At 43.6% G+C, this 12,730-nt stretch overlaps 1 protein-coding gene across 3 annotated transcripts in view; it reads right to left on the bottom strand.

The window, feature by feature from the left end:
- Window positions 1–12,730, bottom strand: part of cep112 (centrosomal protein 112) — a 105,320-nt gene that overhangs the window by 54,798 nt on the left and 37,792 nt on the right. For all 3 annotated transcript variants that reach the window (XM_011478215.3, XM_004071678.4, XM_020705326.2), the window contains exons 11-15: window positions 11,445–11,599; window positions 11,081–11,210; window positions 10,875–10,967; window positions 10,196–10,255; window positions 9,199–9,278 (exon numbers count right to left, since the gene is read on the bottom strand). In XM_011478215.3, the coding sequence (XP_011476517.1) occupies window positions 9,199–9,278; window positions 10,196–10,255; window positions 10,875–10,967; window positions 11,081–11,210; window positions 11,445–11,599 (518 nt within the window). The remainder of the gene's footprint in view (window positions 1–9,198; window positions 9,279–10,195; window positions 10,256–10,874; window positions 10,968–11,080; window positions 11,211–11,444; window positions 11,600–12,730) is intronic.

Here is a 12,730-nt window from a genome sequence, read left to right as displayed (position 1 = left end):
AGTGACAGCTTGTAATGTTCAGACACATTGGACTTGACAAATACAAAAAAATACAGGGAAGGAACACTGAGATCAGAAAAAGAAAACAATGCAAGAAAAAACTACAGACAAAAGCAAAGGACTGAAAAAGGAATGTTTTTTCTTTGCTCTTTAAAGCCCTCTTTGTAATTTTGGTTTCTCTCATGTTGGACATCAAACGACAAAGAAGCTGTTTTTATTCTCCCCAAATTCTGTGTTCTCTGTAATTATTAATCAATTATGTGCAACTGCATGCGGGAGTCAGACAGACACAAAAGGATACTTTGAGAAAATGGGATGGAAGAGGAAAGCAAAGAGGAAAGGTTGTGAGCAGCTTTCCAAAAAGACAGCAAGAAAAGAAAACCAACTGGACGCAAAAAGCTTTTTTGGGTTCGGAATCGAGCATGCGTGTTTGTTGATGAGACACGGCCCCAAACTCTTATTTATGAGAGGCAACTTCACTCAGGGACAGCAGTGCTTCTTAGCTGGAGATGAGCTGACCTGCTGGGCTTGTATATGGAAACTGAGACAGAAAAAACAAACTTAAACTATGTGGCAGGCTAAAACTGCTAATATTTTGCACTAAAAGTTGAGGAAGGCAGGTGAGCATATGGCATGAGGAATATCTGAGCATGTGTGTGGTCACTTGAGGGGCAGACAACATGTCACCATCAAAAACAGAGTGATGAGGGTGAGATGAGACGATTCAGGGAGACCGGGCGTGAAGGAACAGAAGAGAGAAAAGGCAGAAAAGGGCGGCTCTTTGGCTTTAAATGGATATCTGGTCAGAAAAGTGGAAATAGAGGAGGCTTAAATTAAAGATGTGCCTTCTCTAAAAAGGAAGTGCTCTCATCCCTCAATCCTAAACGGCTGTTTAAGGGGGAGGAGAGGAGAAAAAGAGTGTTTGTACTTATGAGGGCAAGGGAGCTTCCACTATTCAGCCGCCCGGCAGACAGGAGGACTGCAGAGATGCTGTTTTCTGCTCTAACCGCACGATGCCACGTGCTGCCATTCTGAGAGTGTCAAGTGATGCATTCACAGGGACGGGACAAAAAAATAAAATAAAACACATTCAGACCTATATACAGTACACAAATGAGTAAACAAAACCAGACGAAACTAAATGCTTATGCAAATACGGCTTTTCATTTTTAAGAATTGTATGGGCAGATGTGGGTGGAGCAGCACACAGAAATGACTGACAGACTAGAAAGTGCGATTGCATATGGGATGCCTCTGGTATGAAAAGAGGGAGCGCGTTGTGTGTGTGAGCGCGTGCGGCCTGGCGCATCTTCGTTTGTGAGCTCATCCAAACGGAATGATAACGAATCCACAGACACATCAAAGGGGCCTGGGAAAAAAAAAAGAGGGAGCACATAAAAAGAGAAGAAAAAAAATGCAAAACTGAAATATTCAGCGCCCTCTGAAGAAAAAATATAACAGGCTTGGTTTTCATCCCAATCCCCAGAGAAGGAGAAAAGGAGAGAAATAAGAAAGAAACAGAACAAGAATAAAAGACAGACCACAAATAAGTGAACACAAAAGAGAGACAGCACAAGGGCAAGAAAACATTAAAGACAGAAAAGCTAGAAGAAAAAAAAAAGAGTATAGAGAACAGAGCATTATTGAGCTGGATGGCTTGAAAACTGCTTACAAATGTGGCCTGTTTGTGAGAAACTGTTCCTGTTGCAGCAAGAAACCAAACAGCCAGACATATAACAAAGTTCATCCTTCTAAAAGCATAAATACATACATGCAGTCACATCAGTGATAATCAAACTGTTAAAGGTCAGTAACACTGCTGTCATGAGCCAATTGGTTGTTTATGGTGGGTTACATTCTTTAATTTTTTTAGAAGAAAAGGTTACAAGGTTTGTAAAATCTGAGTCCCAAAAATGAAAACGGTAAGAGATGGTGGATAAAATTCCACCAAATAAATATACCGTATTTTCCGGACTATAAGTCGCCCTTTTTTTCATAGTTTGGCAAGGGGTGCGACTTATACTCCGCAGCGACTTATATCAGAAATAAATTGAGATAAATACATTGTTAACCCTCCTGTTATGTTCATTTGTGAGGAACAGAGATGATGTTCCTGGGTCAATTTAATGTATGAGGTATGTTAAGTGTTAAGAGTATGTCAAGTGACTCAGAGAATCAGCAAACTTTTTTTCTTGAAGGCTAAAAACATAATATTGTATTTTCCAATGATTTCATAGATTCAGAAATGCAATAAAAATGACAATTGTTTCTATAAAATACAGGATGAAAACAGAGTATTAGTTGGCTAATGATGCTTCATGAAAGGAATAAATAAATAAGTTTGAGAAAGAATTACTGTGAAATTATGAGATAAACAGTCTGCTATGATTGTGTCATATGAGGTTGTGAGAGTTATTAGTTCTTGGTCTCAGATTTTGTCAAATAAATTTCCCGTCAAAATGCGACTTATAGTCCAGTGCGACTTATCTGTGTTTTTTTCTACTTTATAATGCATTTTGGGCTGGTGCGACTTATACTCCGGAGCGACTTATAGTCCGGAAAATACGGTAATTGTTTAGATTTTGAATTGGGATCATAATTGTGGAGATTCTTGCCAGTGCAGACTTAAGATTAAAGATAAAAAAACAAAACATCCGGCTTATTTATCTAAAAGGATGATTTTCCCTAAGGAAAACTAAATTTGAGGTATTTTATGCAAATGACCCCCCCCCCCCCCACTATATTTCGATGGTCTTTTCTAAAATCATGTGTTCATTTTTTTTAAATACAAATTTGAAAAGGTTGCTTATTTTGAAATAATATGAACAGATTTTGTAGTTCTTGCTCCCAAGCTTCTAAAAGTGATGAATTTACTTTAAATCTTGAATTATCCGAGTCCCACTTACATTGTTCAACCTCGTCTTTACAAACAATAGAATGGATTAGAGCTTCCTGGGCCTGTCAATGCCGCTCAGATTGTATTTTTATTTGGATAAGTAGGAGTTGCTGAGTCACTTGTTGCTTCTGTGGCTCTGTACTTTACTATGGGGGGCAGCAAAGTGAGGGGAGCATGGCACATCCCTTTGTTTAGCCAACATCAGAAAATTAAAGATTCAAAATGTGTGAAATTACTTTTGAGAGCAGATTACAGAAAAAAATCCTAACTTTCACTTTTGACAGGAAATTTTAGAATCGACATGTAAACAAGATGATTTCGGTGTTACGGTTTCTGTTTCTTTGCCCTTGTGGTTTGTTTCCTTTTGTTCTGTGATGTTTTGAGTTTCACTTCCTGTTTTATTTTGTAGTATTTCCTGTTTTGTTGTTGTTTCGAGTTTTACCTTGCCCCATCAGTCCTGAGTGTTTCCACCTGTGTCTTGTTGCGTTGTCTGTATTTAAGTCCTGTCTTTCCCTTCCTCCTGTGCTGGTCCATATTGTATTGTTCCCCAGTTTCGAGTATAATGTATTTCGAGTTTTCTAGCCTGCCGTATGCAGTGGTTTTTGTTTTTGTAGTTTTGTTATTATTAAACCGTAAACCGTCCTCCTGCAACCTCCTGCCTCCTCTCCTCTCTGCGCCTGGGTACTTTCCATTCCCCCCGTAACATTATGGACCAGCCCTACCAGTACCCAGCAGAGGGGACCTGTCTCTGGTGGACCCCTGAATGGTCCCAGATCCCCTCCTCTTTTTTCGATGGGAGTCGTCTGGCCGTGAGAGGCGGCCGTCGTCGCAGTCGCCGCCGCCCTTCTCGGCGTCCCGTCGTGGTCCCGGAGGTGGACCTGGAAGCTCCCCAACCCGGTCCTGCGTCCAGGAGGGCGCCTGATGCACCCCAACCTGTTCCGGCTCCGAGGACGGTGCCTGATCCACCACGACCCGTTCCGGCTCCGAGGGCGGTGCCGGACCGACCACGACCCGTTCCGGCTCCGAGGATGCTGCCGGAACCACCACGACCCGTTCCGGCTCCGAGGTGGGTGCCGGACCCACCACGACCCGTTCCGGCTCCGAGGACGCTGCCGGAACCACCACGACCCGTTCCGGCTCCTAGGACGGTGCAGGACCCACCACGACCCCTTCCTGCTCCCAGGAAGCTCCTGGTGAGGGGGATGGCAGACCGGTGGGAACCGGAGACACCTCAACCCCGTCCTGCACCAGACGTCTGGCCCGAGCTCCCTGCACCGGACGTCTGGCCCGAGCCCCCTGCACCGGACGTCTGGCCCGAGCCCCCTGCACCGGACGTCTGGCCCGAGCCCCCTGCACCGGACGTCTGGCCCGAGCCCCCTGCACCGGACGTCTGGCCCGAGCCCCCTGCACCGGACGTCTGGCCCGAGCCGCCCGCCGCGGACCCTGAACCCGAGCCGCCCGCCGCGGACCCTGAACCCGAGCCGCCCGCCGCGGACCCTGAACCCGAGCCGCCCGCCGCGGACCCTGAACCCGAGCCGCCCGCCGCGGACCCCGAGCCGCTGCCGCCTGCCGCGGACCCCGAGCCGCTTGCAGCGGACCCTGAACCCGAGCTGCCCGCAGCGGACCCCGAGCCGATGCCGCCTGCCGCGGACCCAGAGCCGCTTGCAGCGGACCCTGAACCCGAACCGCTTGCAGCGGACCCTGAACCCGAGCTGCCCGCCGCGGACCCCGAGCCGCTGCCGCCTGCCGCGGACCCCGAGCCGCTTGCAGCGGACCCTGAACCCGAGCTGCCCGCCGCGGACCCCGAGCCGATGCCGCCCGCCGCGGACCCCGAGCCGATGCCGCCTGCCGCGGACCCGAGCCGAGCCGCCTGCCGCGGACCCAGAGCCCGAGCCGCCTGCCGCGGACCCAGAGCCCGAGCCGCCTGCCGCGGACCCAGAGCCCGAGCCGCCTGCCGCGGACCCAGAGCCCGAGCCGCCTGCCGCGGACCCAGAGCCCGAGCCGCCTGCCGCGGACCCAGAGCCCGAGCCGCCTGCCGCGGACCCAGAGCCCGAGCCGCCTGCCGCGGACCCAGAGCCCGAGCCGCCTGCCGCGGACCCAGAGCCCGAGCCGCCTGCCGCGGACCCAGAGCCCGAGCCGCCTGCCGCGGACCCCGAACCCAGGCCGCCTGCCGCGGACCCCGAACCCGGGCCGCCTGCCGCGGACCCCGAACCCGGGCCGCCTGCCGTGGACCCCGAGCCGCCAGTTCCTGACTGTGAACCCGAGTCACCAGCCGTTTGCTGGCCGGACCCGCCTCGCCGGACTGAACGGCCTCCCGGCCGCCCCCCGGACCCACCTCGCCGGACTGAACGGCCTCCCGGCCGCCCCCCGGACTCTGCATGTGGCAGTGTGTTCTCTGGACCCCCTCCTCGTGGGCTTCGTTGAGGAACCTCGGTGCGGTTCCTTGAGGGGGGGGTGATGTTACGGTTTCTGTTTCTTTGCCCTTGTGGTTTGTTTCCTTTTGTTCTGTGATGTTTTGAGTTTCACTTCCTGTTTTATTTTGTAGTATTTCCTGTTTTGTTGTTGTTTCGAGTTTTACCTTGCCCCATCAGTCCTGAGTGTTTCCACCTGTGTCTTGTTGCTTTGTCTGTATTTAAGTCCTGTCTTTCCCTTCCTCCTGTGCTGGTCCATATTGTATTGTTCCCCAGTTTCGAGTATAATGTATTTCGAGTTTTCTAGCCTGCCGTATGCAGTGGTTTTTGTTTTTGTAGTTTTGTTATTATTAAACCGTAAACCGTCCTCCTGCAACCTCCTGCCTCCTCTCCTCTCTGCGCCTGGGTACTTTCCATTCCCCCCGTAACATTCGGTGTCACAAAAGGAACAGTAAAACTTGTTTAACGGAAAATCAGCCATTTTAATAAACATTTTTTGATGCTGAAATGGAGAAAATATGCAGGCAGGAAGATAAATTCACTTGTAATGAGCTTTAGATCAGAGTTCCTAATCTTCTCCCTGCATTGAAATGTTATTTGGCTTCATGAGTTATGCAGGATGCAGCATAATATGCTAAATCAAGGGCGCAGCACCCTAAAGTAAATATAACGTATTTACATAACACAAACAAATACAGTAGATTAATTAAGCTGTAAGGTTTTTAATGAAAGGCCCCAAAGACAGTCTATCCAGATTGAGCTGTTTTACAGCATCACTAAACAGAGTCTGCTTGGGAATAAAAACCATCTGCCAGGGAATACTAGTAAATACACAAGCCGATGGGAGAATGGTGGTTGGGCTTTACTGGCTTATGTGTGAGCAGTTTGCAGCCAGAGTGGCATTTAAATCCAAATACTTAAAAATATCAACCAGTTCCAAATGAAAAGTGATCTAGCTGCAGCTGATTAATCCAAAGCTGAAACCCCCTCTCATTAAATAAACTGAAATATTTGCTGTGCAATGAATGGGGGAAAAGGAAAAGAGTGAGCTGATGCGTTCATGATGCTGTATTTGAGGCTGTGTGAAGTTCAAAGCAGCTACAGAGTCTATCATGTAGGTCAGCCCACTTGACTTTGAGCTAAGTAAAAGTACATCTTGCAGCTGCTTATGTACTCCAAAAAACTCACAGGAATATTAGATTGAAAAAGAATAAAACAATATGGTGTTTTATTAATTTCCACACTTAATTGCTCTAAATTGTCATTTTGGGGCCAAATCTATCTTTCTCCGCGACCACGTACCTCCCATGGTGCAGTTCTCCTTCACTATGCTATTGCCCTGTAATGATCTGAAGCACACCACAATGAAAGAAGAAGAAAGAAACTTGTTCTCCGTGCAGCTTTGTGGTACTTTCTGTTGTTGTTGCTATAGTAACACAGACCTGGCACTCAATTTAGGCGGTAAAGCCTATTTGCATTGTAAAAACAAGTGTTCTTTTAAATAATATTATTTTTATTAAACATCTCAAGATTACTGGGACCAAGGCTATTGTCTTATATGTAAAACTCTAGTTTTTATGGATCAGAGAGCCCACACGCACATACCAAGGAGTACCTGGCACATGGAAGGTATCTTGAGCAGTTCTACTTGTTTAATTTTATCATCCATCCTCACTCCCACACACATTCACACACACAAATTCACACACCTGCATGCGGGCTTGCTTTGACTTTGAAGTTCTCTTGGATCGCCTTTAAAGGCCTTCAGTGTTGCCACGGCAGCAGGCAGGTAGAAAACATCAAACTGCCTAAAGTGTGCATATGTTTGTGTGTGAGTGTGTGTGTGTGTGTGTGGAGTCTGAGCACTTAATTAGCAAGGAGCCCTCAGGGCCAGTTGGCGTTTCTCAGTATTTAACACTAAATGAGGAAATGACTGGCTTGTTACTGAAGCTAACAATGAGGATAATTTATGCGCCAACGCAACGGTTTGTTGAATTGATGCTTGTTCTCTGTTGGCTGGGCTGACAATGATGGGCAAATATTGAATACACAACTACTAATGTGATGTTTATGCTAAATCTGGGAGAACAGGTTAAAATTAATTGTCATGTTATTCCATGTTGACAAATAACAAAGAAAAAGTCTTCAAGTTTATTTAGTTTCAATCCCATGACAGACTAAATCCTTCTTTCCTTTAAAAAACAAAAGATAAAAACGTTGAGCCAATAATATTTGAGTATTAAAAGAACTGTAAACCGGTCATGTAAATCTCAGTTTCTGTAATGAACAAAATAAGTTTAAAAAAGGATCTAAAAAAAGAAAAGTGAGAATAAGGTCAAATGTAAACTGAAATGATGACTCTACACTCGTGTACCTCACACGAGTTCCATATCTGATGATCGGACAGCTGTGCATTTAAAGTCTGGAATTTATTGATTTTCAACTGAAGAACCTTTTATTAATTACTGGCAAATCAGGATTCCTAAATATAGACTTCCTTATCTTATATCCTTATCTCCTATCTATGAAATAGTCCCACGCTGCATTACACACATACTTTTAAAGGTCCTTGTGGAAATTGTATTAGTCAAGATGACCTAAATTAGTAAAATGTAATATCAATAGTTTATGAAAAAGATCGACCAGTTTTCCTCAAGGAAAAAAAAGAAGTCTTTTTTTCTCTGCACTGAGACTGAAAATGGAAAAATGGAAAAGTTGTCACTTTAAAAGTACTCAAATATGACAATAAATAAATGAGTAAACAAATAAATGGAAGATGGAAGCTGGTTCAGAACAGCTCAAATGGATAGCTCCAATATTGCTCGCCATTTTTGTCGCACGGGTAATGTAAAGTTGGGGGTGTGAGGGGCTGTAAGCTAGCGGAAGAGAGGGTACAGAATAGTCTCACCTGCTGCCTGAGATCCTATCAGCACTATAGTGGTAAATAGAGAACCAGAGCAGATGAGAACAATCTTTTGTGGCCATTATCCATAACACTACCAACTCTGAAAACTCGAATTTCACTGTATTTTTATTTTTTTTCTACTAAATTAAATTGTCTAAGCTTGGATCAAAAAAATAACAGAAAAATTTACCATTATTATACTAAAATATATCATTTATGATATTTGCAGTTTAAAATCTCGAGACATGTTTTTGTGAGTTTCTCTAAACCAAATTCTGAATATTTTTTTTTTATTCCCATTAAGGCAGCTCTATTTAATGAGCTTATATTTCCTGTCTATTCTATAATTTTTCTTCCTTTCTTTTAGTCTCTCCAACTGCCAATCCAAAGTCTAGAAAATACAATGCATTTAGGTTTCTTCAAAACTTCAAAACTTGGGGCGCGTGCAAAGCTCTGATCTGTAGAAATACCGCTATCGTTTCTCTCAGTTTAAAAAAAAAAAAAAAAAGGATCAAAGGAAGTGTGCAAGAGTTGGCTTGTTAAAAATCAAACTCCACCTTAAATCAGAATTCCTCCTCACTGTTCAGAATGATCAAAGAAAGATGTCAGCGGTTAAACAATTCTCTAATAAAGCCAGAAGTTTCAAAGTTAAGACAGAATCTGTAATTATATCTGTAAAATAAATATTTTGGTGTGTTTCAGGGCCGAAAAGGCCATGTTTTAGAGTGGAATACATAAGAGTTGAACATTTGTCAAAACAAAAAATCTGTCAAATAAATCAAGGCACTGTGTTGATATCAGTTTGTGATCATAGTTGGTTCCATTTTGTCATTTGCATAAACACTCGTACACAAACTTGTGTAAATGCCTAACTGCATTCCATTACACTTAACTTCAAACATCTGCAATGTCACAACTATAAGACAAACAGTTGAACATAGACCTAAGTTTTGGCTATTTTGTTATTTATGGTTTAGTTTTTGTACCTCAATGATTCCTCTAGTTTGGCTATCTTCCTGTTGGCCTCCATTTTCTCCTTCTCTGCCTCCGCCTGAATTGCAGATACCTATGGAACAGAACATTTCAAAGGAAATAAGCAAAACGTGTAACTGCTAGAAAGCAGAAACTGCCCCACGTTGAGTTAAAAATTCCTTTTGAGTGACATCATTTCTTTCTTCTCCAATAACTGCTTCAAAAGCGCCTATCTGAAAGCTAAAAAGGCTCTCCCAATGTAAACCTATGGCAGCCATATGTACCGCTGCACATTCTTCTTCATGTTTTAGCTCAGCCATCCAAAGGAAAGGAATTCTTTAAAGACCCAAACAGAAAATGAGCAACAGACTTTCCTTCTTCCTTTGTTTTCATTCAGGCTCTTTGCAAGAAGAAAGATCGTAGAAGAGAAAGGTATGGAAAACACAGACTGATTAAAAAGAAAAGAATAAGAAACAGACTTTGAAACCAAAGTCTACTGAAGCAAGCTTAATTTAAAGTCTCCTAAACCCGGAATACAGAGTGCACAGGTCTGCTAAGTTTTTGCAGGTGTATCAGTTAAAGAGGCCAGAGAACGATGGGCTGCGAGCAACGCTTCACATTGCAGAATGTGGCACTTTGAAGACGACCCAGGTGCAGAGCAGTCTTTAAACCTGATCTTTGCCTAAGAAGTTATTGAAACTGGTCTGGTCCAGCTCAGATTAATTAACAATGGCCTCTGTGCTCTGCGTTTTATGACCGCTATATGACTTGAAAGAGACGCTCCCTCAAAGTATGGTGCAATTAAGCATAAGCCCAGCTACACTTAAAGGACAGTGGATACCCCAGAAACAATAAAGTTCCTCAGTTTCCAAGCACTTCTCTCTGAAATTACAATCTCCTTCCTCTCTGTTCAGGTCTGCATCTATTAGCATAATTGTGCAGTCCCAAACTTTGATGTCCACCTGGTCTGAACTGCTGTTTCGGTGTTGTTTTCAGGGTAGGTGGTTTTACCTTCTTCTCACAGTTGACCTGCAGTTCAGTTTTCTCCTGTTGAAACTTCATTTCTTGATCCTGAAAAGAAACAGAATCATTTGCTGTGGAGCAGGAAACACAGACTACAGTTTGTGTTTGGATTTACCCCTTTCAAAGTAAACATGTTTGTTATGAAATTCCGCACACATTGCTGAAAACGTGCCTGAAGGCGCATTTCTGGCTTTTGCGTTCAAAACCCTGGCATTCGCTCGGAATTACACACATTTTTAAGACCGTTTTTGATCTCTACGTACAAAATGCGCAGCCAATAAACCTGCTTTGACAAGTAAACCAATTGAAACTTTGAACAATCAGGGACTCCGATTTGGTGGTGATGTATGGATGGCGTCCCTTTTAACTCACTGAAGTGCCAACCATTTGAAAAATGATCATGGAGGAGAAATTCAAACTTGCAGTTTTTGCCTGGGTGGAATGATACAACACCAAGTCTTTTATATATTGGAATAAAAAAAAGCCTGAGGAAAGATTTGCACCACTATGACATTTTGAACCAAGCCTCCTCTAACTGTAGGTGGTGGACATGTGCCATTAAACAGTATAAAGGGAACAGTGTGTTCTTGTCCAGTGTGTTCAAGAACCCGGGTTTAGCGCGTCACGTGCCCGGTGTTAACGTAGCTTTTGACCTCCCAGTTCATACCCTGACTTGTTGGAGTCTTCGATATTCAGTGTCTTGAAGCTGATGTTTCATCTGGGCCACAATCTTCTCAAAGTCTTCTATCACCTCAGCAGACTGCAAGGACAGGAAACGCAGAATAAAAGCTGCGTTTTGCACAAATCATCTGTACATTTAGGTAAATAACTGATTGAGTTGTGAAGATGCAGTATGAACTAAGCAGTATGAACCTTCGCAGCAGACAGATCATGCTCCTGATGCAAGTGGCTTATATCAGTCTCGTGCTTGGCTTCAAGCTTTAGAATGAACTCATCGTGCTGCTCACTCTGCTGCTCCTTCTCCTTCTGAAGCGCCATAATCCTGCACACAGTTAAATGTTTTATTGGTGCTACAGCGATTTCCTCATACACACTCAGCAGTTCCTACTCAAGAAAGCCTTTTTTCTGCATTGCATGAACTCCAATAAAATGTCTTTTGAAGAAATGGCTCAGGTTTTTTGCAGAACCATTTTGAAACACAATTATAATTAATGAGTCTGTTATTGAAAGTTTCTTTTTAGTCCACAAGATTCCTGTGTTTCAAAAAGCTCCATACCTTCTGTTAGCTTCCTGAAGCTCAGTGCTGAGAGATGCCACATGGATCTCCAACTGGGCTTTCTCTTTTGCAACTTTCTGGCGCAGAGTGTTGCATTTCTCCACCTCCACCGACTGTTGCTTTACTCGTAGCTCCAGCTCAAAAACCTTTTGTTCCTGTACCACAAGAATTCACATATTACTGAATAAGACTGGTTGAGCTAATTCAAGATAAAAAAAGCCAACTACCATAAAAAATTGTGTTTTGGATGTTTTCTCATGAAAAAGGGTGTATATAAAGAAAATGTAGCTTAAAATTGCATTTTTAAGTATTTCTATATTTAAATCGTTGTGAATCAGATGCAGATGGAAAATAATCATTTATGTCACAGAAAATGCACTGGGTGGGCCACAAGTTCCCTGCTCTGCTCCATTCTGATGCCTCCACTTGTAGACGACTAGATCCACGTACGTCTTTGTTTTCCTCTTCTGAGCTGACATCTGGCTTAAAACTGAACAGCTGGATATCTCGGTAATTGCTTGCCATTTTTGTTGCACCAGTAATGTTAAGTTGGGCGTGAGAGGGGATGTAATCTAGCAGGAGAGGGTGTAAACAGATGGATGATGGGAAGTGGAAGCGGGCTTACCCCACACCAACAGCCCTGCCCAAAATTCATTCAATTTCTGAGGAACTCCTGCAATGTCCTAGAAAACGACTTAGGTTTTTGATTTTGCCTAAAACCGGCATAATCATAATTAAAAGAACGCTTCAAAAATAGATTGACATGATTAGAGTGGGAGTTTAAAGTGTCAGGAGACTTAAACAAAAAGAAAAAAGGTTTTAGCTTTGGCAACATGAGATAGAAAGGAAACATTTAACCTCAAGTGGGGCTTTATTATAACCTTTTAACAATTCCATTGAATTGTTAAAAGAAAAACATATATAAGTGTGATTTAAATATTTAAAACTGCTCTTTTTAATCAAATCTTTATTTGCCCCCATATTGATAAAAACAAACATGTCATGTAGTAAACATTTTTAAAGTTCTGATGATCAAAATATTTAAAAATAGAGGTTTTCTGCAGACTGTCCCCCAATGTGTGTTATTGTGTGAGTGCATATAGACGGGCAAAGAATGAAGCACAGGCAGGTTGATAAAGGCGATGATAGGGTGCCGATAAAAGATGGAGCAGGTTAGCTGATCTGGATGATGACAGGGGATGGTGATGACAGAAGGCGGAATGACTGTGGAGATGGGAAAGGAGCTCCTGAAAAAGCCTAAGAAGAGCAGTGCCTCTGGAAGCTGG

The sequence above is a fragment of the Oryzias latipes genome, chromosome 8, assembly GCF_002234675.1.
Source record: "Oryzias latipes chromosome 8, ASM223467v1".
Classification (NCBI taxonomy): domain Eukaryota; kingdom Metazoa; phylum Chordata; class Actinopteri; order Beloniformes; family Adrianichthyidae; genus Oryzias; species Oryzias latipes.
Note: the sequence above shows the minus strand (reverse complement) of the source record. Positions and strands in the feature narration are given on the sequence as shown.